General features: G+C 32.6%; 4 protein-coding genes across 6 annotated transcripts in view; 2 read left to right on the top strand and 2 right to left on the bottom strand.

Annotated features, from left to right (window-relative positions):
• Window positions 1–18,939, bottom strand: part of LOC106099463 — a 19,464-nt gene extending 525 nt beyond the window's left edge. Inside the window, exons 1-43 of the mRNA XM_013278022.1 lie at window positions 18,821–18,939; window positions 18,029–18,253; window positions 16,081–17,837; window positions 15,738–15,845; window positions 15,320–15,523; window positions 15,017–15,151; window positions 14,773–14,937; window positions 14,095–14,238; window positions 13,738–13,866; window positions 13,240–13,563; window positions 12,889–13,032; window positions 12,652–12,756; window positions 12,334–12,537; window positions 12,008–12,142; window positions 11,748–11,933; window positions 11,467–11,622; window positions 11,115–11,258; window positions 10,793–10,993; window positions 10,294–10,617; window positions 10,032–10,175; window positions 9,447–9,644; window positions 8,742–8,885; window positions 7,980–8,153; window positions 7,384–7,527; window positions 6,822–6,986; window positions 6,537–6,680; window positions 6,059–6,262; window positions 5,633–5,779; window positions 4,953–5,201; window positions 4,477–4,624; window positions 4,011–4,123; window positions 3,686–3,832; window positions 3,424–3,611; window positions 3,258–3,291; window positions 2,815–3,016; window positions 2,660–2,735; window positions 2,396–2,574; window positions 2,048–2,249; window positions 1,456–1,719; window positions 1,258–1,357; window positions 977–1,133; window positions 492–698; window positions 5–44 (exon numbers count right to left, since the gene is read on the bottom strand). Coding sequence (XP_013133476.1) covers window positions 5–44; window positions 492–698; window positions 977–1,133; window positions 1,258–1,357; window positions 1,456–1,719; window positions 2,048–2,249; window positions 2,396–2,574; window positions 2,660–2,735; window positions 2,815–3,016; window positions 3,258–3,291; window positions 3,424–3,611; window positions 3,686–3,832; window positions 4,011–4,123; window positions 4,477–4,624; window positions 4,953–5,201; window positions 5,633–5,779; window positions 6,059–6,262; window positions 6,537–6,680; window positions 6,822–6,986; window positions 7,384–7,527; window positions 7,980–8,153; window positions 8,742–8,885; window positions 9,447–9,644; window positions 10,032–10,175; window positions 10,294–10,617; window positions 10,793–10,993; window positions 11,115–11,258; window positions 11,467–11,622; window positions 11,748–11,933; window positions 12,008–12,142; window positions 12,334–12,537; window positions 12,652–12,756; window positions 12,889–13,032; window positions 13,240–13,563; window positions 13,738–13,866; window positions 14,095–14,238; window positions 14,773–14,937; window positions 15,017–15,151; window positions 15,320–15,523; window positions 15,738–15,845; window positions 16,081–17,837; window positions 18,029–18,215 — 8,522 coding nt within the window. The 5' untranslated portion in view covers window positions 18,216–18,253; window positions 18,821–18,939. The remainder of the gene's footprint in view (window positions 1–4; window positions 45–491; window positions 699–976; window positions 1,134–1,257; window positions 1,358–1,455; window positions 1,720–2,047; window positions 2,250–2,395; window positions 2,575–2,659; window positions 2,736–2,814; window positions 3,017–3,257; window positions 3,292–3,423; window positions 3,612–3,685; window positions 3,833–4,010; window positions 4,124–4,476; window positions 4,625–4,952; window positions 5,202–5,632; window positions 5,780–6,058; window positions 6,263–6,536; window positions 6,681–6,821; window positions 6,987–7,383; window positions 7,528–7,979; window positions 8,154–8,741; window positions 8,886–9,446; window positions 9,645–10,031; window positions 10,176–10,293; window positions 10,618–10,792; window positions 10,994–11,114; window positions 11,259–11,466; window positions 11,623–11,747; window positions 11,934–12,007; window positions 12,143–12,333; window positions 12,538–12,651; window positions 12,757–12,888; window positions 13,033–13,239; window positions 13,564–13,737; window positions 13,867–14,094; window positions 14,239–14,772; window positions 14,938–15,016; window positions 15,152–15,319; window positions 15,524–15,737; window positions 15,846–16,080; window positions 17,838–18,028; window positions 18,254–18,820) is intronic.
• Window positions 18,940–19,261: 322 nt separating this feature from the next.
• On the top strand, window positions 19,262–20,876 carry LOC106099530 (coiled-coil domain-containing protein 25). Its single transcript, XM_013278094.1, has 4 exons — window positions 19,262–19,599; window positions 19,876–19,967; window positions 20,272–20,418; window positions 20,528–20,876. Exons 1-4 carry the CDS (start codon window positions 19,527–19,529, stop codon window positions 20,837–20,839), a joined length of 624 nt encoding a protein of 207 aa, XP_013133548.1. The 5' UTR covers window positions 19,262–19,526; the 3' UTR covers window positions 20,840–20,876.
• Window positions 20,877–21,382: 506 nt separating this feature from the next.
• On the bottom strand, window positions 21,383–23,252 carry LOC106099863 (queuine tRNA-ribosyltransferase). Its single transcript, XM_013278542.1, has 6 exons — window positions 23,014–23,252; window positions 22,630–22,927; window positions 22,305–22,548; window positions 21,925–22,093; window positions 21,658–21,852; window positions 21,383–21,536 (listed from the first exon to the last, which is right to left on the bottom strand). Exons 1-6 carry the CDS (start codon window positions 23,128–23,130, stop codon window positions 21,384–21,386), a joined length of 1,176 nt encoding a protein of 391 aa, XP_013133996.1. The 5' UTR covers window positions 23,131–23,252; the 3' UTR covers window position 21,383.
• Window positions 23,253–23,728: 476 nt separating this feature from the next.
• Window positions 23,729–26,912, top strand: LOC106099864 (protein Dr1). Of its 3 annotated transcripts, none has more exons than XM_013278544.1 (8): window positions 23,729–23,840; window positions 23,908–24,163; window positions 24,372–24,535; window positions 24,829–25,710; window positions 25,964–26,108; window positions 26,290–26,490; window positions 26,565–26,634; window positions 26,718–26,912. In XM_013278544.1, exons 2-4 carry the CDS (start codon window positions 23,923–23,925, stop codon window positions 24,973–24,975), a joined length of 552 nt encoding a protein of 183 aa, XP_013133998.1. In that variant the 5' UTR covers window positions 23,729–23,840; window positions 23,908–23,922; the 3' UTR covers window positions 24,976–25,710; window positions 25,964–26,108; window positions 26,290–26,490; window positions 26,565–26,634; window positions 26,718–26,912. The 3 variants fall into 3 exon arrangements, with proteins under 3 accessions (XP_013133998.1, XP_013133999.1, XP_013133997.1); XM_013278545.1 differs by having other exon boundaries at window positions 24,829–25,744; window positions 25,964–26,096; XM_013278543.1 differs by having other exon boundaries at window positions 24,829–25,744.
• The last annotated feature ends 1,044 nt before the right edge of the window (window positions 26,913–27,956 follow it).

The raw sequence follows: 27,956 nt of genomic DNA, 5'->3' as shown, positions 1-27,956 counted from the left end.
CCGCCCGCCGCCGTGCCACTCCAGCTCGTTAGTCATGTAATTTGCTAAACAAACATACATTCTATTATCAACAACTGGTTAAGCAATTATTGAAAATGATTGTAAATATATTAAAAAATCTACAAGTAAAAGCATATTTAGATTAAACAGGAACATATATTATAAAGTTATTTGTAAAACTATAATTGTTTTAGTTGCAATAATATTGTGGATAAATATTTTATAACCTACTGGCTGTCAAGAAAGCAAGACAATTTTTTTTTAACAATGAGGATTTTAAGTGCCAGTGAGAGTGCAAGATGTGAAGCAAGCAATGTTTTTATTTGTACAATGTAATTTAACCTCTTATTGTAAATAGTTTATGTGTTTGTCAACAAATAAAGAAGGTTTTATCAACAGTACTAGTTTAAATTTTTACAATCACTGCCTAAAACATATCAGCCACAAAAAAATCCAGTAATGAAGATATTGTATGATTTATGTTTTGTTACCGATAGCTTCATCCGCGGTGACAAGTAGCGAGGGCCAGTGCGGGGTGAAGCGTGTGGCGGCGGTTGCGAGCGGTGCGTGCAGGCGGGGCGCGGCCGCCCGCAGCGCCGCATGTACGCCTGTGCACGACGCCCCGCCCCACGCGCCCCACGCACCGCCGTCGCCCCTTCCCTCTCCCTCCACCACCCCGCACGCGAACAGATCCACGTCTGCAACACAGTATTACATGTTTATCAGTTTTAACCCTAAAATACACACTATTGTATAAGTACAACATTCAACAAAAATGTAAATTTGGAGGCTAGTTTTTTTGTTATTATTTTTCATTTATTATAATACAGATCTTAAATATGACTTTTACCGAAGGTTTGGAAAAACCACGCATTTAAAGAAAATGCGTAGTTTATAAAAACATGTAAACATGCCATTTAACGTAAGTATTATAATTCGAAAGGAAATACGATTATATTATGAAGATAAGTCTTACCCGAAATGCAAGTGTTGTGCGGCCGGTCGTCCTGGAATGGGTATAATATCGTAGTGTTGTTCTCTACTGATTTCAACAGTGGAGATTCACAACTTAAATCGTAAAAGGCCATCGAGCCATCCGCATACCCGACCAAAATAATCGTATGACCTTTTTGCTGAAAAGAAAAAAATTATAAATTAAAAATCAACTACAGCTACATAAACTTTTTAACAAAAAAAAAAATAACAAAACTGTAATTGAAATATTACATCTATTTTGTTAATAATATGTCCTCTTACCTTAGACCAACTAATAGCAGTCGCTTGATATTTTTTCCTGTCTTCGCGGCTACATAACCTTAGTTCAACTGAAGGTTTAATTCTAATAATTTGGGGGTTTCTGAAACAAATGTAATTCTTAGTAAAACTTAAATACATTATTCACCTCTGCCTGCATTAAACATAACAAAGGAGTAGACAAATGAAAGCAATGCTTACTTTGCCGTATGACTGGGATATGGTACTGACAGTATGTAGACAGAACCATTAGAACAAGCCAGGGCCAGTAGGCCCAGCCTCGCCTCGGCTGTGTGGCTTGCCTCCGCTTCCGCCTCTGAACCCGACCCCGCCTCCGCTTCCGCCTCTGACCCCGCCTCCGCCTCTGCGCTATACGGCGGACAGTCGCGCGCGCCCGACGGACACCACTCCATGGCCCACACAGTGCCGTAATCAAGTGCTAGTCCAAGCACAAACTTAGGTTCGCTAAAGAAAAAAGTAGATTATTAGGTAACTATAATACAATTGGAGAGAGTCATCAAACGTCTTCAATTAAAAGATTTTAAAGTATGTCTTTCAAATATGCCAGAGTTTTTTGTTTCAAATCGGGCTATCGTTTTATTTGACATTTTAGCTGTTGCTCGCGACTTCCTCCGCGTGAAATTACGAAATAACAAAAAGTATAACCTATGTTATTCACTGATAACGTAGCTATTTGAAATCTGCCCAGCAATTTTGAGTTGATTTCAATAAATAAAAAATACAGAAATACAAATGTTTCCACTTTATAATATTAGTATAGATGAGTGTATACCTTTGAAATTCCCCGAAGTCCCAGAGCTGTATGAGTGCAGGATGTTCTCGCAGCTGGTCGGCGGGCAGGCGCGGGGCGTCGGGCGCGCCGGGGCCCGCCACCGCCAGGTAGCTGCGCTCCGCCGCCGCGCCCCGCGCAGCCCCGCCCCGCGCCCCCGCCCACGACACGCACCGTATGCTCCCGCCCACGAACATGCTTATCACTAAAGAGATACATTCTTTATTACAATAATGTAACTTTGAAAATGGCCTAGACTGTTATGATTACTACTATTTTTATAAAATAAATGCAGATGCGTTAATGTTTGTATTTCGTATACCATGAGATTTTTAAATAATTAAACAATACCTGCGTCATACTTGGCTTCGAAACGTTTATACGTCGTCCACTCTTCGTTGCCAATTTTCACTTTACACGATTCTTCTACAGTTGGTAAATATTTCGGTAAATCTTCGGTGTCAACTTCTTCGCATCCTTTTGGTTTCCAATCGGGAAATAATTCATCTAACGTATAGTGCATATTGTGACTGAAAAAATTATAAAATAGCGTTATAATTATCAACGAAAAAAGATCAACTATAGCCCTGAATCGTTTTTTTTATTTTTACTTACAAATCCAAAGCCGCTTGAGCGATGTAATTACTTGAACTTTTTAATTTAAATGGTATATGATGTGATACTTTTGGAGCTGAAACAAAAAGTTTAAATTTATTTTTAGTTACATTTTTCTTTAATATAAATTAAATTAAATTAGTTCAACAACTTACATGTGTCGATACGTTTCTTCTTGTCCATGGCCTGCTCCTCCTCCATAGAGATGTTGGAGTCGACATCGCTGTCGGTGTCGGAGTGCGCGAGCTGCAAGGAGGAGGAGTCGGAGTCGCTGAGTGCGTCGGCCGCGCACACGTGGCCCTCCAACTCCTCCTCCACATCCGTGCCGAAGGTGCACGATCCACATTTATATTTCAACTGAAATTGAGACATTTACCATTAAAAATAAACCTAGGAAAGTATGGATCAAAACTTGTATAACAGAGCAAGGATGTTACGTGTTCGACCATACAAGTTAGATGTATCATGTAAAGGCACCTTCATACACAAATTAAAGATTCCAAAAAAAAATCTATTCATACATTAAAAATGAAATCATTAAACAATAGATAACATTAAATTATTAAAAATATATCAAGATCATATTGTTTTTACTTACCTTACTCTTATAATCTTCAATAACATTTTTCGCTCTGAAAATAAAAAAAAATAGATTTGAAATTAAATATACAAGGTTCATGACCCGATACAGACTATTGAATAAATATTTTTTCTAGTAGTCAAAGTCAACATACAAAGTACAGTAAATAATGTAAGACAATTACTTTTCTGCAGCCCTCCTGCGTCCCGGCGTGCCCCCCTCCTCCGCCTTCGACTGCACCAACTCCAACGCTCGGGACTTCTTCTCTTTTATATATTCCTGCTCTCTGTGAAACGCTAAATGCTGGTTCTTGTATATGCACAAATATTTGCTCTTGCAAATGTCACAGACCGACTTAAAATTCTCTATTTCCTGAAAAATATTTATTTATTACAATTTTTATCCTGGATTTATGCTTTTTCTATATATTTATGAAAATAGTTTACCTCATCAGTTTTGCCGCACGTAATGATGTGAGCGTAGAATCCTGCACACGATACGCGTGTTAATTTGCAGGTTTTACAGATTAAATTCTTTTCGACTTTTTTATACTCTTTTAGATATTTTTCCACGGCATACGGATTTTTCAAATCCTGTAAATGGAATTGTTAAAACACATCGTATTGAACAATATATAGAAAAGTGATTATTTTACTTCTAATTATAGCTAATAATACGAAAATTTTAATAGATAATGATTGCTATACCGTCGCTACAAAAAAAGCCCTTTCAAATATATTTTGGAACAAGAGATTCATAAACAAAACTTACAATCGGGTCTGATCCGACTGTCCACGCGATATTGTAATGATTCTTCATAGCGTGGTTCTTCCACTGTTCCACTGGCATTGATTTTGAACAAACTGCACATTCCACTGTACCACCTGAAACTACATATTATTACTAACTGTTGCCCGCGACTTCATCCACGCAATATTAAGATTAAAAAGTAGCTTATAATATTCCCGTCTATGTCAGCTACCCTTCAGTGAAAGTCCGGTCGAAATCGGCCTTCGTTTCGGAGATTACCCGGAACAAACGCGGCTTGCGGACAGAAAGACAAACAGACAGACAAAATAATTATAAATGCGACTTTCATTATCAACAACGGAAATTGCATCATCTTCCCGAAATCTGAAATTTCGGATATTACAAATAGACACTCCAATTTTATTATATGTATAGATAAAATCATGATCTAATCTTTCATTCAAAAATATATCAGTATCATAATTACCTTGGATGAAATCACTACAATTTCGTACATGATCCAAAAACGATTTCACATATTTACGTTTGGCGTCACAAATGTTGCACGTGAGGCCATTCAGTAGTCTTGACAATTCATACAAATGCGCGTGCACTTGTTCTTGGTTCTCCAAATCCTGTAAAATTATACATTGTATCATTTTAATTGTTTATGATGATCATAAATATTAACGAAATTATAATGCAATTAAAAATAAAACTGATGTCTTTATAACTAAGGTAATCATTATCTTACTAATCTTTCAAATCTTTAAAATTCAGATGGATGGATGTTTGTAAGAGATTGTAGCCTAAACAGCTGACCAGATTTCGATGAAATTTGGTATAAATGTAGAAGATAGTCTGGAAGAACACATAAGAAACTAACTTTTGTTTTTGTTTTAATTTCCTTGCGGACATGTTACGGGAAAAAGCTTGTTTAACGTATGTGAGTGGTGTACTTACTAAAGGCGTCTCCCCATCTGCCCAGGCTAGATAATTGTGTTGCTTTTGTATATGATCGATCCACTCCTTCCTCGCCACCTCGCTGCGACAAACTCCGCATACCGCATTTCCCTCGTACACAAACTCACTAGCCTCAATATTGTTAGCTTCCGAACTCACTTCTTCTCTAGCTTTCGTAGTATAATTTGGGATGAACGATTCATCCGATTCCTTCTTCGTTACAGAATTATTAGCATCCACAGTAAATGGCTAGAATAGTGAAATATACATAAGTTTAAACATGCTCAAGAAAATTAAACTGCTTTGACACATTATAATGTGAATTTAAAATACACTGCCGATCCTATTTATTCGATCCTTAATAAACGATAAAGAGATTGTTTTATGTCTATAATATTTAAAAGTGAATTAATTATGAGAGCCTATCTTACTAATATTATAAATGGGAAAATTTAGATGGATGGAAAATGGTTGGTTGGATGTCTGTGAGAGTTTGTTGCCTAAACGGTTGAACGGATCGTGATGAAATTTCGCATAGACGTAGAGAACAGTCTCGAAGAACATATAGACTACTCATATTTGTTTTTTTTTAATTGCATGCGAACGGAGTCGCGGGTAAAAACTAGTTTCCTCATACGTACAAAGTAAATTAATCTGAGAACTCCTTTTTAAATACTTACGCTGTCGGAGTTTTCGCATTGTTGTACATGCGCTAAATACGATTTGACGTACAAACGCATGAGGCCACATTTATTACAGTAGAGGCCGCCTGCGTATTTGCTGACGGCGTTTAAGTGTGCTTTGATTTGTTTATTATTGTTTAGATCCTGAAAATTACAAAACATTACGGACCTGTCCCACCACTGGCTATTAGCTCAGATAGCTTAAAAATGATTTAAAATTCGATATTTCTATGACATTTTTTACACGTTGTACTGTTATCAGCCAATTTACAATTTGGTAGGACTGACACTAAATATTATTTTCTACTCCACTGCTAGGGTTATGCGATTTATAACAGCCTATAACCGTAATTTGACTCTTAAAGAAAAAAAATCATTATAAAAAGAGATCTGTAGATTCCCTGATTAATAGATTGTACTTACTAGAGGTGCTTTTCCTTTAACATGTGCTATATAATTGTGTTCCGTGCGTATGTGATGTACCCACTGGTTGCCGTACACTTCCCTGCCGCACACGCCGCACACAACAGTGCCAGGGAACTCCACTTGGAACTCTTTGTCCTCTTCCGTGGCTACGCTCGCTACTGAATCTCGTCCACTTTCTATCCTTGTATCCGTAGATACTCTCTGAAAGGAAAAAAATTGATATGACTAATGTAATTTTGATAAAGCTTTTTTTATAGGTAATCTAGTTTGATTGCAATTAAGTCATTTAAATTAGTTGGAAATAAAAGACGTGCGTAAAGACTAAAATGTATAATCCAATTGAACATAAAATGTACACAACTGGTAGAGAATTCTTTGGATAAATTGACATTTTTCTAATAAAACTTTATAACGAACGTTTTACTGTGTTTTAAAACTATTATCCTATACTATGAAAGAGATTCTGAATGTTCACCTCACTAACGCCGCAATTCTTTATGTGTTTCATATAAGATTTGACAAATTTACGTGATTCACCACATTTATTACAAACAAGTTCTCTGACATATCGTCGTACTGTATTTAGATGTGTTCGTATTTCTTCTTCATCATCTAAGATCTGTAATCATATAAAAATCACATTATTTTTTTAAACTATAGAAGGTTTGTTAGAGCTACCCAACACGAGCGATTACCGTCGACGCAATAAAACCGCGCCGCTCGTGTATGCCACACGCTATGTAACCCCATACAAACTTACCAAGGTTGGTTTCCCTTCTATAGTCGCCATATAATCATGTTCTTTATGAATGTGGTTGATCCATTCCTCTCCGCGGACCTCGCGCCCGCAGACGCCGCACCGGACTGTGCCATTCGGTACAAATGATTCCTTTTCAACTTCCATATCTGACCCGCTGTCACTTATCTGTTAATTACATTGATTTAGTGAATACGTTGCTATCGTATTTATCATACTAATGCTGTAAATGCGAAAGTATAGATTGATGGATGGATGTTTGTTAGAGTTTGTGGCCTAAACGGCTGAACGGATCTCAATGAAATATGTCATAGATGTAGATGATAATCTGGAAGAACACATACAAATAAACGCGGTATAAAGTTAAAGTTCGGAATAAACTGAGTATAAGCAAAATTTGTTCTAATATTTTCTTATACTCAGTTTATTCCGAACTTTAACTTTATACCGCGTTTATTTATAAGGCTGTTAGACTACTTGTTTTTTGTTTTTTTTTTTTATTTCACGCGAACGGAGTCGCAGGCTAAGTTAGTTTTTAAATGCACATAGGTTAATATAGACTCACCTCTGCGCCATCGCATTGCTGGACGTGCTTTAGAAAGGCTCTGACGTATTTGTGGCCCTCCCCGCAGTTGCTGCAAATAAGTTGGTCCACATACTTCCTCAACGCACTTAAATGCTTGCGTACTTGTTCTTCATCATTTACATCCTAAAATCATTAATAAAATAACTATTAAAACATATTACTCATAATTTGACATCTATACAAATTTTATAAAGAGGAAAGGTCTGTGTTTTTGTAATTATTGAAATATCTCAAAAACTATCGAGAATTTCAAAATAATCTTTCACTTATAAAAAACTGCATTAAATTTATTTAATTCCACGGGAAGGAGGTCACAAGCATCAGTTAGTTTAAAAAAATCAATGTATTATATGCTAACACGTTCAAACAGAGATTTTTGTACACTTTCAGTTTCTGCGGAACCAGGTATATCACACCTTCTACAGGGTTCTTTCCTCTAGGGTTTTTTTTTATTATAGAAAGGATTATTCAAAAATATGCTGTGAGCTTACATCCTACGCCACAAGGTAGTGTGTTTACGCGTTATTATATTAGTATAGATATATATTGTACGTTATGAAACATTGTACACATACTAAGGGCGGTTTCCCTGCGACCCTCGCCAAGTAGTCGTGTTTGAGTCGTATGTGCAGGATCCACTGGCCGGCGGCCACCTGCTGCCGGCACGCGCCGCACTGCACCGCCGCGCTGTGCACGAACTCGTTCTCTTCCTCCTCCACGTTATCTTGACTACCCGCTACTGATTCCTCCTACAAATATTCAATCATTCACGTTCCACTTTTTTTTAATCTTTGTCGGGAAAAAAGGGGATTTTTGTCTTTGAAGACATGTCAATCCCATTGTGCTACTCTTAGTGTTTAAGAAACGAGCTGGCATAATCGTACAGCCGCTTTCTACATTCCAGTTACACGCAGTAAAGTATATATGTAAAAAGCACTCAATTATAAAAAAAATGTCTTTATAACGCAAGTATGGTAAGTAAACTTTATAAGAACATTGTATGTATTTATTTTTAATCCATGCTTAAAAATACTACTAGGAAATAATGGTTCAAATCTATACCAATATATTAAAGAAGAAAGATTTGTATATATAGATTTAACTCCAAAACTACTAGGGAGACTTTAAAAATTGTTCCAACATTAGAAAGCTACATTATCGCTGAGTTATTTAGGCTATATTTTTAAATTTTACGTGGACTATGTCACGAGTAACTGCTAGTGTTTACTAAAGAGCATTTACTTTCTTGCTTACAATACTTGTATACTAAATCACATTTTACATGATGAACATTATTTAAGTATACCTATTTCCTCATTTAGGTATTGTTTACTAACCTTGGTTTCACCGCATTTGCTAACATGTTGTAAATAAAACTTCGCTAACTTCCGAGGTAGACCACATTTTGCGCAGATCAATGCTCCAGTATGCTTTATAAGTAGTTTTAGGTAAGTGTTGATAAATTCTTTATCTTCAGTGTACTAAAAAAAGACATAATAATTTACATTAAAAAAAAGATTGGACATTCCTTTCAAATAAAGGGTACAGCTAGTTATGTAAATTTGAATTGCTTTGGTAAATAGAGTTACAATAAATATTAAACAATTGATGTATAATGCATTTGTAAAATGATATGTGATCTGTAATATTGTGTTTTTGTATAAATAAATAAATAAATACTGAGAGAAGACATGTAACTCTTTTCATCGCTTGTATCGATTTGTGTAAAGTATACTAACAAGAAGAAGCATTGGTGACTCATTGGTTTAAGTAATTTACTTATAAACTACAGGTCTTGGGTTCGAATCCCGCCATGTACCAACGTGATTTTCGAATTTTCATATGTACATAATTTACCCGACGTTCTTACGGTGAAGGAAAACATCGTGATGTAACCTGCATATATCGGCGAAGAAATTCTAAGATGTGAAGTCAACCAACCCGCACTGGGCCAGCGTGGTTGAATATGACCTAGACACCCTAACTTTGGAGCTCCGAGATCACGGTGGGGACATTAATGAGCTGGTGATGATGATACTAACAAGAGGAGTCCTGCCCTCCACCCAGGCGATGTAGTTGTGTTCCTCCTGTATGTGCTGCAGCCAGCGCGCGCCCGCCACCTCCGCCGCGCACACGCCGCACTTCACGTTGTCGCGATAATTTATACAATCGTCCAAATATGTTGAATTTATATCATTTTCCATCATTTGAGAGACATTCAATTGATCGACCAAGGCAGCCTGGAATACACAAAAAAATATTACTAATATCATAGACATCAATAAGGTAATTTACATTTTTATACAAAATCAAACGTAAAATGTATAACCGACTGCACTGGTGTGTAAAGCCATAGTATAAAACAGTCCTAATTCACATTGCAATAGCGTCGTAAATCATTTGTTACAAAACTGTTAGACGACGATAACGTTAAAAATATGTTAAATGTAACATAGAGCATAAGCCATCAATAGAAGCATAATTTATCCTGACGTAAATAAAGAATAAATAACATCTTATAAAAGTTTAAACAAAAACAGTATAGTATCTTTCAAATTAATGTGAAAAACGAAGTCAAAATGAATTTGTCATTTCAAAAATAATTAAAAAAGTAAACACCAGCTCACCTTACTGCCATCGCACTCCTTGACATGCTGCATGTAGGCTTTACCGTATTTACGATAAAGTCCACATTTGCCACATATCAATACTCCAGCTTTTCTTGCCACATTGTTTAAATACTGCCATGTTTCCTCTTCTAATTCGAAATTCTATAAATAACCACGGATTAAATTAATTACCACATTCTATGGTATTTAATATTTTTATTTATATTAAATTCAATTACTGTTGGTGTAATTTTAACAAAACAAAAAATTCTAAACTCACAAGAGGCTGTTCTCCTTGTAACCAAGCAATATAATTATGTTCTTTCTGTATGTGCTGTAACCACTGCGCTCCGTCCACTTGTTCTCTGCACACCCCGCACTGCACAGTGCCGCTGTACTGCAACCTCACTGTCTCACAAACTGAATTATCTAACTCAGATTCAACATTTATTTTCTTCTGAACAGTACCACCACATTCTTTTATATGCTCCATGAAATGTTTAATGATTTTTCGCTTCATTCCGCATTTAGCACAAGTAAGACGACCGGTGATTGATCTGATTCCTTGTAAGTGTTTCTTTACTGCTTCGTCATCTGATAAATCCTGGAATAAAAAAAACCACCTCAAATTAGTCTGATAACATAATATGATTTAGAACTGCAAATAATACACCTTACAGACAATAATAATCATGTTTAATTGACATTAGCAACTGGCTTGTACTTAAGTGCTGAAAAGCAAATATATATTGTAACTTCAATATTGTTCAGTTACTTACTAGCGGCGGAGCTCCGCGTATTTTAGCTAAATAGTTATGTTCTTTATGTATGTGGTCCAACCATTCAGTGCTCGCTACTTTCTGAGCACAAACCCCGCATTCCACAGAATCGCTGAGGGTTAGTGATGTGTCATCTTCTTGCGTTTGGTTTACATCGTCGTTTGAGTCGACAACCACTGAATCATTATGGCAATCGTTTACCTAAAACATCAATAAAACCATCATCTTCCTTGCTCTTAAATAATTTGTCATATTTCTCGACACCTCCTCAATCTTCAATATATAAGATTAATATAATAATAGCCAAATATATAATACTCACATTATTTCCGTTGCATTTACTAATATGTTTCATGAAACTTTTAGGATACTGACGGACTAAGGTACATTTACCGCACACCAGTCCTCCCATTTTGTCTACAACATTTAGTAAACAAATATAAATTTGGTTTTCATCGTTTAGATCCTGAAATTTTAAGATATAATTACAAAAAAAAAAACATTCACATATGCACTTTAAATTCGATGTCTGTCTATTGATGTCACTTTTTAATTATTTTGTGTCTTTTTATGGTGAAATTATAATGCAATACAATAACACACAATATATTTTTAAATATATTAATTCGAAACATATTTTGTGATTATCATATCTATTTTTATAACATACTTACTAATTCTGGGTCTCCATCCTTCCAAGCTAAATAATTATGTTCTTTGTGTATATGATCATTCCAGTTGTTGGAACTCATTTCCATTTTACAAACTCCGCATTTTACTAGCTCCGATTTCACTTCTTTCTCGTCATCATGTTCGATTTTTATCACATTCTAGAAATTAATAATTATATTTCAATTGTAATGCTAGTATTTGTAAATATACATTTTTTATTTGTATAAAAAGCCATCCAGACAGAGAATAAAAAACTTTAAAAAGATAAATAAATAATAATGACCTCAGTTGCAGCAGGTATCACATCTATACAAGGCTTGATATCAGCGTGCCGCGTGTTGCTGTGCTCTGTCCAATCGACGACAGGAACATTTTCCTCACAAATCTCACATTTAACTGTGCCATCGTTTTCAATTTTTACATCCTCGGCGTTATTGGTATTGGTAAAATTTACATTTGTAAATACTTTCTGAAACATAATCTCATTGTAGTTCCGAAAAATACATTTAAGATCCTAAATCGGCAATTAAAATTAACAATTACCGTTATACATGTTTTCAAATGTGACAAAAATTTTTTCAAATCTCTCACTTTTTGGCCACAAAAAGTACAATACAAGCCACTGTCTTTTTTCAAGGTTTTGGACAATTTTTGTAATAACACTTTATCATCTAGGTTCTGGAAGAATAATAAGAAGAATACCATTACATTGTGACTATTAGGTAGTTATATAATTTAAAATCTAAAGTATTATAAAAAATGTAAACTGAGCAATGAATGGCAAATCCGGTATTGTTATCTTTTATCCAAATGAGTGTGTAGAATGTTTTCTTTTTTTATGATATGCTTCATAATAGAGTTTGACTTACTATTATACTGGAGCCTTTTTTCCAACCTATATGACAATGATTTTCATACAAATGGCTGTTCCAATCGACTTCAGGTACTTCTTTGTCGCAAACCGCGCATTTAACACATGAGCTAATTTTTTTAGCATCTGGCGCATTACGATTATTGGCTTTAGTACTCTGTAGAGATGCCCCTTCGTCTTCGGTTATTGTCCTTTTTCGTTTCTAAAAATTTGAATAAAAAAAATATTATTTTTCACCGTGGCCCGACTTAGACTGATTATATCATTAATCTGAATTAAAAAGTCTTCAAAATAGATGGCTACATAAAAACAATACCTGTGTTATACATGCCTCACCGCCTTCCTCTGTACTACTAATACTTAAGTTTTGAGATATATCGATCCCAGTTACAGGATATTCAGATTTTTGATCTTGAATTATCTGGAAAAAATAATATAATAGTTTTTTTTACATTTAATGCATTTGTATGAATTGCCTTCTAATGATATATCATGTTCTAGCTGGATCTGTGATCATTTAAGTATGAGAACGAATGTAATAAGCTCAACTCACCTTGCTATCGTGGCACTCGTTGATATGCTCCATGTAAGTTTTACCGTTTTTACGATACTGCCCACATTTAACACATATCAATAGTCTAGTTATTTTTTTTACCTTGTTTAAATACTGCCATAAATCCTCTTCCTTTAGGAAATTCTACAAATAAGACGAAACAATTTTGGTTTTACCACTTATATGGTGTCGTTTAATGATAAATAAGTTAATTGAAGGAAAAATTGTATTGTATTCCCACAACTTTTAATTTATAGAAATTTTACTTTACTGGAAAAACAGTGTCCAAAAACCAGAATTCAATTATAACATTTCTAGATTTTTAAGAAACTTAAAAAATTCCAAACTCACAAGAGGCTGTTCTCCTTGTAGCCAAGCAATATAATTATGTTCTTTCTGTATGTGCTGTAACCACTGCGCTCCGTCCACTTGTTCTCTGCACACCCCGCACTGCACAGTGCCGCTGTACTGCAACCTCACTGTCTCACAAACTGAATTATCTAACTCAGATTCAACATTTATTTTCTTCTGAATGGTACCACCACATTCTTTTATATGCTCCATGAAATGTTTAATGATTTTTCGCTTCATTCCGCATTTAGCACAAGTAAGACGACCGGTAATTGATCTGATTCCTTGTAAGTGTTTCTTGACTGCATCATCATCTGATAAATCCTGGAATACAAAATAAAAATCAAATTACTTTGATAACATAATACGATTTGGAACTGGAAATCATACACCTTACAGACAATAACAGTCATATTTAATTGACTTTAGAAACTAGCTTGTACTAAAATGCTAAAATGCACATATATATTGTTACTTCAATATTGTTTAGTTACTTACTAGCGGTGGAGCTCCGCGTATTTTGGCTAAATAATTATGTTCTTTATGTATATGGTCCAACCATTTAGTGCCCTCTACTTTCTGAGAACAAACACCGCATTCCACAGAATCGCTGACGGAATAATTTACCTGAAATACAATAATCATCATTTCCCTGGACTTTTCTCACTCTGTGTTTTGTCCTCAAAAAGGATCATTTCAGACCATTCTTTCGTCATGTTTAACGTCCGTTCTTTTTTAGTGTTAACGCGCAATTGCTTTAGCCTCAAAGTATATACAAAGACTGGAGCAATGCGTGTTAACTTTTAATCACTATTTGAGATAAACGTTTATAATAATCAAATGATTTACACTCACTCTACTCCCGTCGCATTTTTTAATATGTTTTATAAAACTATTAGTATAGTGACAGACCAAATCACATTTACCGCACACCAATCTTCCAATATCGTTTAAGATATTTTGTAAATGAATTTGTATTTTCCACACGTCGTCTAGATTCTGAAATTATTACAAAAAAATATATTTACACATATACCATTGTACATTCAAACAAATATGTCCAGCTGCTATTAGTGGTTTTGTCAGAAATATTTATAAAACCTATTTCTGCATTGAAATGGCACAAAAGGAAGACACTAGGTACACTATCATAAGTTAGTTTAATTTATGGACACGCTCGCGCCTTTTAGGACCGGGCAGATAATTTGTCGTTCTATAGGCTCTTCAAACTAGGTGTCGTTTCTATAAACAACATTTTTAACCGCGAGATGGCGTTGTATCATATTATCGAACTTAATTTGCGCAATTTGTAACACTGTCTAAAATAAAATAATTTTATATTTATTATACAAATAAAAATAAAGATAAGTTTTCTAAAATGATTTTTTCGAAATTTCGAAAATTAATATTATGGTAATATTATAAAAAAAGTGTATGCTAAACAAAAAAATATACTATTTGTTTAAGATTGTTTAACAATATAAAACACATTTTGTGATTATCATATCTATTCTTATTACTTATCTTACTTACTAATTCTGGGTCTCCATCTTTCCAAGCTAAATAATTATGTTCTTTGTGTATATGATCATTCCAGTCGTTAAAACTCATTTCCATTTTACAAACTCCGCATTTTACCAGTTCCGATTTTATTTCAGTGTTTACATTCTCGTTGGAATTTGTATCAATGAATATTTTCTGAAAAATAATAGTGTTTCATTATATGACCGGAAAACATATTTAAAATTCTAATTAGAAAAATAAAATTAATAATCACCGTTATGCATTTTTTTAAATGCGCCAACATTCTGTTCAAGTTTTTCCCTTTTTGACCACAAAAAGTGCAATACAGACTTTTGAGCTTCTCCAAGGTTTCGGACATTTTTTCAATCAATTCATCATCACGTAAATCCTGGAAGAATTATTTATTGTGAACTATTAATATGTACAATATTATGCAATTGTCAAAAGTCAGTTTAAGTATGGCAGTACAGTATAATATTTTTTTATTTGAGTGGTTGATGTTCGTTTTCCATTCTGTTATAATCTAATATTGTTCCAGCAATTTAATAATACTTACTATTATACTGGCACCTTCCTTCCATGCTATATAGCAATGTTCTTCATACAAATGGCCATCCCAATCGACTTCAAGTACTTCTTTGCGGCAAACTGCGCATCTAACATAGATAATTGTTTTACCATCTGATGCATTATGATAATTCTCTTGGATATTGTGCAAAAGTATACCTTCCTCTTCTTGGCTAGATGTCCTTTTTCGTTTCTGAAATAGATTTTTAGTCACATTTTTATTACATACGAGCTGTCGCCCGGAATCTTCGTTAGCTCAAATTTGAACCACCCTTTATGCCATTTTGACATCGCGAAATTTAAAAAGCTCCAATAAAAGTCCCGTCGAAATTGGCCCAACCGTTTCGGAGATTACCCGGAAAAAACGCGGCTTGCGGACAGACAGACAGACAATTTTTTTTTATTACCTTTGTATATGCTTCAGACATCTCACCAACTTCCTCTGCAGTACTAATTCTTCTGTAGTCATTTCTACATGTATCTTTTATAAAAAGCTCTTGTTCTTCTGGATCACTCTAAAAGAAAAAAAAAATTTAGATAAAATTTATGTCCTTTTTATGGAAACTAATTAATTTGTATCACAATTGAGTATGTAGTCACGAAAAAGGTATTACAACTTAAAATGAGTAGACAATTTGTAGGCCCTTTTAAATTTCTTATAATTTAAACTGATAAATTTAAATTTAAATATGTAAATATGTAACTGTACATTAGAATGCAGTATGATGTAAACATGTCTAGGATACCTACTTGTTCTACTAAACTGTCATCATCAAAAGTTTCTTCCTTCACCTCCGAAAAGGAATATAAATCATCACTTTTGATATCATCATACAGGTTTACATATGTTTCACTTGAAAATAGTTTATAATCCTCATTTAATTCAGATTTATCATTATCTGAAATTGATGAATGTTCTGAACAGCAAACATCACTCAAATTGATTTGGACATCATTGCCATAAGTATTATCTTCAGTGAATGCTTCCTGATTGCTAGCACTCTCATCACTGAGAGTATCAAAACTTGAAGGAGTACTTTGTACTGTATATTTGGGTAAAAAATAAAAATGCACACACTCACTATCATCACCATCAAACTGCAATCTACCAAATTCATTACAAGGCGAAACTTGTTTGGTGACACAATTAACATCAATATTATTAAAATCGGTGCATTTATCTACAATTTCATAGGTTTTTGCAGTCTCATTATTAAGTATCACATCACCTGTTTTACTGTTAAATTCATTTCTGGCCTTTCTGTTCACATAGGTTCTTAAAATCATACCGGTTTGTAATTCATCACTATCAATTTTTCCACCGGGTTTCTCAACACCTTGTATACATAATTTAGATTTAGTTGTTAAATGATGTGTTGACAATTTTACTTTTTCTAATAAACTGTCATTCATATAATCATGTCTTTTTATCACACTCTCACGCCAACAACCATCCATAGATTGTTTATCACTAGCGGAAATATTAGACCCAACACAGGTTTCTGAAATATTATTATTTTTTTCTGTGCAAATTTCTTCATCAACTTCCTCTATTTCAATTTCGTATACATCAGTTAATGTGTTATCTGATATTTGTGATACCACACTAGTGGAGGAAGTTGGTATCTCATCACTCATATCAATATCAACTGTTTTATTCTCAGTGCATGTTGCAACATTTGATTCTTCTCTTGTATTATCCACTTCATCAATGACACAATAAACTTCAGTAACATTGTTGGCTTCTGGTTTTTGACCAGTATCTGGTACTGAACCATTGGCAGCATCAATATCAGGATGGTTAAGGTTGTTTGTAGTCAAATCATTCTCTTCTGTATGCATAGAACAAACCAAGTCATCTGTTTTAAACATTTTATCACTATCGAATTGAGGCTCCAATGATGTTGAATGTTCTATTGTGTCACTTGTTACATTATCAGATATTGTATTACTTTTAGAAATCCTATCTAACAATGTATTTATTTTAAATGGAATAAAAGCATCTCTGGGTGCGGGGCAAATTTTTAGTGTCTTAAATTTTTCCTCACTTACATGTTTCACAACTTCATGTGATATTATATTTATTTTGCTTTTCTTAACATTATTAATATTTAAGTGACTAGATTGTGGGTTTAATGAAGTAAATTCAACAATTTCTATACTTTGCTTATTATTACATACATTACTCTTTTTTTGGTTTTTGATATCCAAGTTGCTATCAACACTACATGGTATTTGAATGTCGGTATTTTTATCTACTACTTTTGTATTTTGGTCTAAATTGATGTTTATATTGTTTTGATCAATATTAGATGTTGATACATCTTTATTTGGAACAGTGTATTCTTGTTTCTGTTTTGGAATGTCCTTAGAAGATAAAATCGGAGGGCTTAACTGAACTAAGTTTTCAGATCCAAGTCCAGTAACTTCTTTAGCTATGTCATGTAACTGTTCAGAATTGATTTTCGATTTTTCACCACTTTGTAAGTTGTTGGGCTCAAAATTATCTGGAAACATTTAGAAATTAATTAATTAAGCTTCTAGAGCTCTCAGCAATACATGAAATTCATTCATAAATACTGTATCCATTAACAGAAGATAAATAGGGAAACGAAATCATACAAAAACTAAATAGGCAATTTTATATGAATACAATACTGGAATTGTAAAAGTAAAAAATTATTGTAAAAAGTTTTACCTTTGACTACAGGATAATATGATGTATTTTGAATATTTCCTAAATTAATACCTAACTCTTGTAAAAGATTGGGTGGCAGAACAAGTACTTCTTGTTCATTTTTTTCTAAAGAATTTTCACAGTCTTTTGACTGCTTAAATCTTTTAACTGAGTTGTTATCCATCATCATAAAATTTGTTTTATACATGCACTATGAAGACACATCATAATGTTTATAACAGGACACTGAAAAATTGACAACAATCAAAAAAGCAAAAAAAAAAAAGTATTATCAACCAAGGATTAGAACCAAGACCACTTGAAGCTGTGCAAAATATAAGCATTACAAAACAGAGCCAAATGGTCTTTCACCTAGCAGTTGAATAAACTGTATTATTTGAAAAAAATGAAATGATTTTATAAAAAAAAATAATACAAACTAATAATAACTAAATATGCAAATAAAAGTAAGACACTAAATTTACAAAACCATTCTAATTTTATTTTTGCCAATAAGGAAGATGCAAGGGAAAGTTTGAAAAATAAATACAACACCAATTAAAAAAAAATATGACGACACTGGAATCGAACCATAGTCGATCGAGCTAACACGTGGTAGTACTACTACTATGCAATTATTCCAAAAATGCTAAAATACTACAATCTTGCCATCATTTATGTCGAGTTTAATACTTCAGTTAGTATAATTATTTGCTTACACCGTTAATGCACTTACATGTTGTTGATAATTGTAGATCAATATTTCGTAGTGAAAAACTAAAATTGTTATTATTTATCTCTGTTATGACTTACAGTAACGTATTGGTGATGCTCGTAGAATTGCAAATTACATTTTTTGCGTGATTTTCACAAGTAACAGTTTATTTTTCTTTAAATATATTGAATTATTACAAGATTCATAGGTTAGACTTTTTCACTACTGACATAAGCAAAGAATAAACATTATTTTAAAAAAGTAGAAAGTTCAAAGAGTACATATGATAATGGTACCTTCATAATATATTTTCAATATTTTAACAATAAAATATTCAGCATCAATATGCCTAGATAAAATATCAGTAATTTTACGATCTAAGTTAACTTTATGAATTCATTTGCGGCTATTTTTTTTGGCAGAACGTCTTTTGCAGTTGCTTATTTTCGTTTCAATCACAGGATTTAAAAAAATTACAGTTGACTTTTTATGTCAATGTTTGTATGCTGTCAAGCTATTTGTCAACAATTGTCAAATAAAATGATGAGAAATACTATAACTGTCATAAATATTCAAAATAATTTATCTGCTCTTGTCTTGATCTTTGTACGATTATACATACCTGCAATCTAAATTCTTAAAAATGTTTAACCCTTAAATATTATATGAGATGTTCCGTTGAAAATATCTTTTGTTTCTCAATAAAGTACCACAAAAGAAACGTTCCAGCGTTTATAACCTGAATGTATCTAACCTCTACAAGTTATAGGTACTCAGTTGGACGATAAAATATACGGATTAAACATGGTATTCTACTTTACTAGCAGCGTAGTTGCTCCACCAGTAACATTGTTCATGGGTGCTGATAAACATGAAAGTAAGTGTTTCTTACAGGTATAATATCCCTCATTCCTATTTACCAATGAGAAAGAAATCTAAGTACAATTTGTTACCATTGTGTATCTTATGTCTTGAATATTCCTTGGAAACTTCCAAGGAAGTTACTTAGTAACTACTTTAGTAACTACCTTAGTAACTACTAAATGTAATACATTTTTCATTAAATTAAGTGTAACACTAATTTATTCATAGCACCCCATTTCCCCAAGTTGAGAAAGCATTTTCGATTACATATAAATAAAAAAAATTTCAGATGAAGACTTAATTAAGTGGGGTTGGCCTGAAGATGTTTGGTTTCATGTGGATAAAGTATCATCAGCCCATGTTTATCTGCGTCTAGCACCCGTAAGTTAATTATGCATACATTTCATGTTTCTATTTGATAAAAATAAATTATTCCTGTTCTACATATAGAAGTTGATTCTAGCAAAATGTCTCTATTATCAGTTTAAATACAAAGTCTCTTCCTGTCAAAGGGTTAGCTGTACAACATTTTCTCCTTGTATTTCTTACTTTATAGCCTAGCTACCCTATGCTTAGTGTAGACAAGCCCTTAGTGAGGACATTTAGTTAGTGATGGTGATAATGTCTTACTTTGAGAATACATGATTATTATTTAAAGATTAAATAAAACTCATAAATTTTTCAGGATCAAACAATAGATGACATCCCAAATTCTGTTTTGGATGATGCATGTCAATTAGTAAAGGCCAATTCTATAATGGGGAACAAAATGAATGACATAGATATAGTGTATACTATGTGGTCAAACCTTAAAAAAACACCAAGTATGGATGTAAGTGAAGTAAAATAATAATAAAATTCTATAACACAGAAAAATGAATGACAATTTACTAGTCACTATTGTAACCTTTATGAGAAATAAAAATATCTTAATTTTACAGGTGGGTCAAGTAGCTTTTCATAGAGATAAAGATGTAAGGAAAGTGAAAGTTGCTAAAAGATCTAATGAAATTATAAATAGATTACAAAAGACGAAGAGGGAAGCATTTCCCGATTTAAGACAGGAAAGAGAAAATAGAGACAAGTCAGAGAGAGAGGACAAAAAGAAATTGCTAAGGGAAAAGAAGGAAAAAGAAAAAGAAGAGGAAAAACGCAAAAAGGAAGAGCAAGAATTAAGAAGTTATGCAACCCTAATGAGAACAGAGAATATGACTACTAACTATGATGGTAATGACTCGGACGAGTTTATGTAAAGTTGTTTAATATGTATTAAAAAATCTTTAAATTACACTTGATTGTGTCATAATGCTCTCATAAGAAAAGTTCTGTTAATTTATTGGTTTAGTTAGGCATTCTCTATTAATCACATGAAAGGTGTGAATTCAAAAAAAAAAATGTTAAATATAACTAGTGGGGGTTAAAATATCATATTTATTTACTTTCTAATTCAGGTATTTGATATTAATTGGTACTCAAAATACATAATTATAAAGATAGAGTGGAGGGAGTTAAAACCTCACCGCAGATCACCAGGGAATTACGAAGTAGCTAATAACTACACATGATTAATGGACAACTAATTTGTCAGCATATATCATACAAATATCTTACCCCTTGCTAATATTCAAATTGCAAAAATCAAGATGGATGGATAGATGTTTGTTAGAGTGTATAGCCTAAACTGCTGAATATATTTTGATGAAAATTGGCATTAATATAGAGGATAGTCTGGAAGAATACATAGGCTACTTTTTTTTACTCCATATGGGTGAAAGCTAGTATTTAATAAAAAAATATTTAGTCCAATAAATTTATTCCAACAGATTGTAATGAATTCATAATCCAATTTGGGAAATTTAAATCAGGGTAAACCTCCTTCATAAATGCTTTCACAAACTGAATAAATGTTCCATTAATAATATTTTCTCGCATTGCTCTCATCAACCGCATCTGAAATATATTTCACATTTAAGTTACATCACATATATTACTTTTAATAGGGAGATATTCAATTACTTTACTGGAGCAATAGTAACTATAAACAATAAAATGTAGTAAAGAATCAAATTACCTGATATGCAATATTATGTACAGAAATCAAATGGCAAGCCACTGTTTCAACTGACACTATACAATGTAAGTATGCTCTTGTATAATTCTTACATGTTGAACAAGTACAATCTTTATCAATTGGATTGAGGTCAGTTAAATACTTCTTATGTCTCAAATTAAGCTGGCCCTTATTGACTAGAGCACAACCAAATCTCTGTAATATAAAAAATAAAATAAAAAACAACAATTAAAGTAGCTCAAATTAATTTCATAAGTGAATACTTACAGCAGTTCTTGTTGGAAAAACACAGTCAAACATATCAACACCCAGAGCAACACATACAACCAAGTCAACAGCCAAGCCTACACCCATTAAGTAACGGGGTCTATTTCTATCCAATACCTCAGTACCCAAACTGACCATTGGCCAGAAATCATCTTTTGCTTCACCGCCACTGTAAAAAAATGAAGGCATTAAAAGACAATTTTAATATATAATATATGACACATTTTTTATTATGTCTTGTTTAAGGGGGGTCTCATTTCCCTTTATAAATATATGCTTACAGATTTTCAGTGCTATATAATTAATGGCATTGAAATGTTTTCAGCAATCCTAGATTGACTTGGATTTTAAATTTTTTTTATAATAAAATAAATTCACACCTAAGTCCTCCTATTGCAAATCCATTAACATTTTTGGTCATGTGGTCTTGTGCACTTTTACGCCTCAACTCGCTATTTAACAAACCTTGGACAATTGGAAATATACTTTGTTCATCCGGTCTTTTGTGTGCTTTTAGACATCTATCAAGCCAACGACTTGTTCTCTCTGTAGCCTCCTTAATACGGTCATAATCTTGAAATGTTGTTTGAACCACATCATCTAGTTGCATTATAATATCTGCACCTATTGACGTGAAAAAAAGCTTTTAAAAATTTTGTTTATCAATATTTAAGGTACGCAATTGTACAAAGTATAAGTTATTACCTATACAATTTTGAATCTCAATTGACTTTTCTGGCGTCAACATTATTTCCGATCCATCATATGGAGATTTGAACTTAACACCCTCTTCTTTAATTTCTGCTAGTTTTAGTAATGAAACCATTTGAAAACCTCCTGAATCAGTTAAAAGTGCCTTATTCCAACCCATGAATTTGTGAAGGCCTCCAGCTTTTTCAAGAACCTGGGTGCCAGGACGATTACCTAAATGATATGTGTTACCTAAAATGATTTCGCAATCTAAAGCCAACAACTGATCAGGCAATAAACCCTTCATTGTGCCCTGAAACAGTTTGATAGTTAAAATTAATGTATATAATTCTTTACTAACATATTGAAGAAATATACTTTAAGGTAATTATTATAGACCTGGGTTCCAACTGGCATAAATACAGGTGTTCGGACATCACAGTGCGGTAATTTCATTAAACCGGCGCGAGCTTTAGTTATTCCACATTCAGCTTGCACAGTAAAAGTTAAAGCCATTTTGTATTGATATTAATGCAAACAATTCATTTAGATTATATCTAAGATAGATATTTTTTAATTATCCCTTGATGAACAATAATAAACATAAAATATAACCTATTAAAGAAAAGTGACAAGACCAAAGTGTTTACGAAATCCATAGACCACAAGCACAGAATACATTTTATTTTCTCTTCCAGTGAAATTGGCCATTAGTCATAAGCTGATTAGTAAACTAGTGTGTTATGCCTGCTTTACATTATTACAGTACGTAACGACTGGCTCTGGAATTGATGTATTGATGTGTCGATAGTATTTACTTTATGAGTCCTGTCCAGTGTAAGTTGTCTAATCGTCAAAACTGCATCGATTTTTCTTGAAAGCGGTTGAAACTCCTTTTCAAATTTCACCAATTTCTAATCGTATAATCCCGTATCCGTATTATCCCTTGGTGTACTGCCACCAGTAAGAATTGTGCCAGAGTTCGATCGCCACTGGATTTCTGTACTGACACAATGTGAACCAGGCTTTATTTCACTATTTAGCATAGATAAAATAACCAAAGACCGATAGAGTAACTGCGACTTCATGACATATGACAGTTATCATTTACAAATGTCAATGTCAAACTATAAATTATAATAAAATTGTTGTTGATTTTGGGGCTGAAACAAAGAAAACGAAATATTTAATATTTTAAACGTGATACCAGAATCAAGAAGAAGACTGTAAATTTCCTATTTACTTTTAATTTAATTAACGTTTAAATTAATATAATAAAATAATATTTTACAGCCTGAAGGAACAAAAATGGGCAGTCCAGAACGAGAATTATGCCCTCCACCTTCGGAGGAAGATGAGCTTACGCTTCCTAGAGCAAGCATTAATAAAATGATAAAGGAATTAGTTCCTTCCGTTCGTATTGCCTTCGAGTCGAGGGAGTTGATTTTGAACTGCTGTACAGAATTTATACATCTTATTAGTTCAGAAGCGAATGAAGTGTGTAATCAAAGTAATAAAAAAACGATTAATGCGGAACATGTACTTACAGGTATTTCCCAGAGCTAATTTATTTATATTTAGTTGTACATACTTAGTCTATTCAGTCAACAAACTGTTGCAAGTCAGATAACATCTTATCGTTTTTACTAATAAAAACATTGTAAAAATATTATTCCTTACTTATTGTATTTCTGAAACTCTTAGATTTCAGAATCAAAAAGAACTAATGCTAATATAGGTCTAAATATTATTCACAGCTTTAGACAGATTAGGGTTTAGTGACTACACTGAGGAAGCGGAAGCAGTTTTAAAGGATTGTAAGGCTGTAGCTGCTAAAAGAAGAAGGCAAAGTACCCGCCTGGAAAATTTAGGAATACCTGAAGAAGAATTATTAAGACAACAGCAGGAGCTTTTTGCAAAGGTAAGAACACATTTGTAGTACACCTCTTGCAGACAGTATTTTATAGACAAATTCACTTAACACAAAAAAAAAACTAAACAATATACAAAAAGTTCTATATTATGATATGTTTTTCAAGTAATGGCATAATATTGTGTCATTTAGAATTGTGATTAATTGGTAACATACTGTTTGAATAGAAGTATTGTATGAAATCAAATTAGCTTGATTGCTATCTGTATTTCTTTATTAAAAAAATTAAGTTAATGCAGATTGTAGTAATAAACATAATGATTTTGTATTTATATCTCTAGGCTCGTGAAGAACAAGCAAAACAGGAACAACAACAGTGGTTGTTACTACAACAGCAAGGGTTGGTGGGACCTGAAGGTGTACCACAGCCCTATGTGCCTCCTCCCACTGTTAAACCTGACGATGATGAGGATGATGATTATTCATAAGAATATTCTTATACCACAAATATTGTAAACAATAATAAGGGTTTATAACAATGCCATTTTATTCCTGATTTTTTAATATGTTAGCAATAACTTCGAATGAAGTTTAAGAGAAAAAATAACTGGAACTTGTAAATAAAAATCATTTCTCTTTGGGTTCAGTTTGTTATTAAAATAAACCATATTTTAAAGAATGTGTACGATATGTAATGGTTGCTTAGAAATTAAAAATTGCCAACACTTCTGTCTGGTTTAATTCAGTTCTTGTTTTAATTTTAACTGTAGAGCAGTCTCATGCTGGTAAATACAATTTTCTACCATTATAGAAACCTAACTACATTATCTCCATTTTTTATTTACTTGTATGTTCTTTAATGCCAATTTCTAACAGTAGTTTTTATGTAGTACCTGATTTATGTGATACTAGATTTGTCCTGCGACTCCATCACCATTGTATTAAAAAAAAAACAAAAGTAGTCTATGTGTTCTTTTAAAATATACTCTAAATCTATGCCATAGGATAAAAAAAAATAGTGGACTAAAAACACAATGTAAATTATATTTGTAATCTACATATTTGACTGCATTGTTAGACTTCTGTAACATGTCAATGCCAAGAAAATTGTAAACAATATTATTTATAAATAAAATGTTAGCTACAAAACTATCAAAATGTTTGTTATCATACTGAAGAAATGAATAGTACTAATACTAACAAAAATTTGAAGAGATCTAAGCGTAAAACATTTTCAAATTCAACTTTAAAAAATGTGTACCTACATTTTTAATTATTATTCATCAGTGTTTTATACATGCTACAAAACCTACACTTAGGCCTACTTTTTATCACACATACATTTACAAAAACATCTCTGAGTGTATTATACGAATGATAGAACCAGAGGGTGTTTTCTTCAAAATAATATAGATCACTTCATAGTTGAATATTATTTTTTTTAACAAGATGTTATAATTTAAAACTTATTTTTAGAAGTCGGACTACTAAGAAGGGAAATGTTATAAAACCTGTGTCCCCATTGTTAGCAAAGGATTCAGAATGGGTAGACATTTTACAAACTTCAAAACCCCAGTCAACTTTAAATGAAAAATTAGATGAAGAGGAAGTACTGCAACTTGTAATATATTTTTTAAACCAAAAGAATAGAATCCAAGTTTTCAATCAATGTATAATTTTTATTTTTTCAAAGAAAACATATCAAAGTCTACTAGACTAGTAGAATGTTTTAAATTGTATTAATAGGTAAAAAATGGTGAGATGTGACATACTTTTGCCTCTAGGTTATTTTGATTTTGCAGGTAGATTGTGAAAATGGATTGGATAAAAAACCTCTTGCAATACTTTTCCCCAGTTTGCTCGAAAAAGACCCACAAACACTAAAGGGTGTTTTGAACAAAGCCATGTCTACAACTGAAGTGACTAAACATTTGGTTGATTTGGGTCAAAAAGCTAATTTTGCATTTATGAAAAAAACCAATCGACTTATTCCATATAACAAGGTGTGTCAGACTTTATTACTAATGATTAGCTAAACTTATGTAGAGGATTTCAAAAATAACTATTTATTTCTCAGCAATGGTTGGAAAGCTTAGTAGAAGTAAGTCAATCCAATCAGTCAATTCAAACAGAGGATCTGAGCTCAGGTAAGCACAATTAAATTCTACATTCACTCCTTGGCCACCTGAATTTTCCTATTAATTTTTGTTAAACATATTTGATTTTAAAGCTGATGAAGCTAATAAAATGAGTCCGGTCAGTAAAGATGTTACACAGGCGAAGTATTAGCAAGTCATGAAGAAAATGCAACCAGCTTGTTTAAATCTTAAAAACTACTATACTATAATATAACTGAAAGCAGGCAGGCATCAGCTGAAACTTTTATGTTCTACACTATTAAAGGTGATCAAAATAGTTCGAGGTATTTTGCTTTTGTAATTCCATAACTTGAGAAAACATGATTAATTAATCTATACTATTATAATAAAGCGTAAACACACACTTCTTTGTTGTCTAAGATGTCAGCAATTACAGCATATTTTTGAATAATTATTTTTTAATAAAAAACCCTACACTTATGTCACGCTTTAGGCTATATATTTTCACGCCATAAACTTAGGGTGTTAATATTTTGCATAAAATCCTAATGTGGGAAAGAGACCATAAGTTGCTGCCAACATCAAGGAAGCTTGGTTGTCATTATGTCATGTCATTTTGACATTTGTAATTTGTAATTTCATGCGGTTGCAGTCGTACGGGAACAGCTAGTAAGTAAATAAAAATCAAATTCATATAAATACATTATATTGAACAATAAAATAAATCACTATTCAAAACCCTAAAAAAATTTGCAATACTTAAAATAACAGCCATATATAAAATATGTATATATGCTTGTTATATAGTATTTAATAGTAAATATATTTGATTGATATAATTCCACAGTTTAATTTTCCTTAATTGGCTTAGAAGGATGTATTTGCAAAAAATTGAAAAATTGTTTTTTTGTAAGTTGAAATTGGTCATCTCTGGAAGACATCCACATATATCAATTACATTAGGAAAAGCCAAACAAAAGCTTTCAAATTTATTCAAATTCATGTATTTTAGTATTACCTAATTTTTCTTAATTGCATTATATCTTGCATTTTGCAAATACATCTTTACAAATAATAAATCTAAGTTTTTGTGTATTATGCAAGTGAGATTATAATTTGAAGGGAAAAACGTTAAATATGATATAGTCTTTGCATGTACTATTCTGTCAATAATTATATTTTTTATAATAATTAAATGATTATTCTAATAATAATATGCTTAAAGTAAAATGAGTTGAGCATACCATATCATAGACTATTTCCAATAAAAAAAGATAAAACATACCTTGCTATAAACAAGAGAATACGTGGAACATTTTTACATACATATCAATCTTTAACATTTTTATTTATCATCTCTTACTTCATTA

Source organism: Papilio polytes, unplaced genomic scaffold (assembly GCF_000836215.1).
Source record: "Papilio polytes unplaced genomic scaffold, Ppol_1.0 DF824102.1, whole genome shotgun sequence".
NCBI classification, from domain to species: domain Eukaryota; kingdom Metazoa; phylum Arthropoda; class Insecta; order Lepidoptera; family Papilionidae; genus Papilio; species Papilio polytes.
Note: the sequence above shows the minus strand (reverse complement) of the source record. Positions and strands in the feature narration are given on the sequence as shown.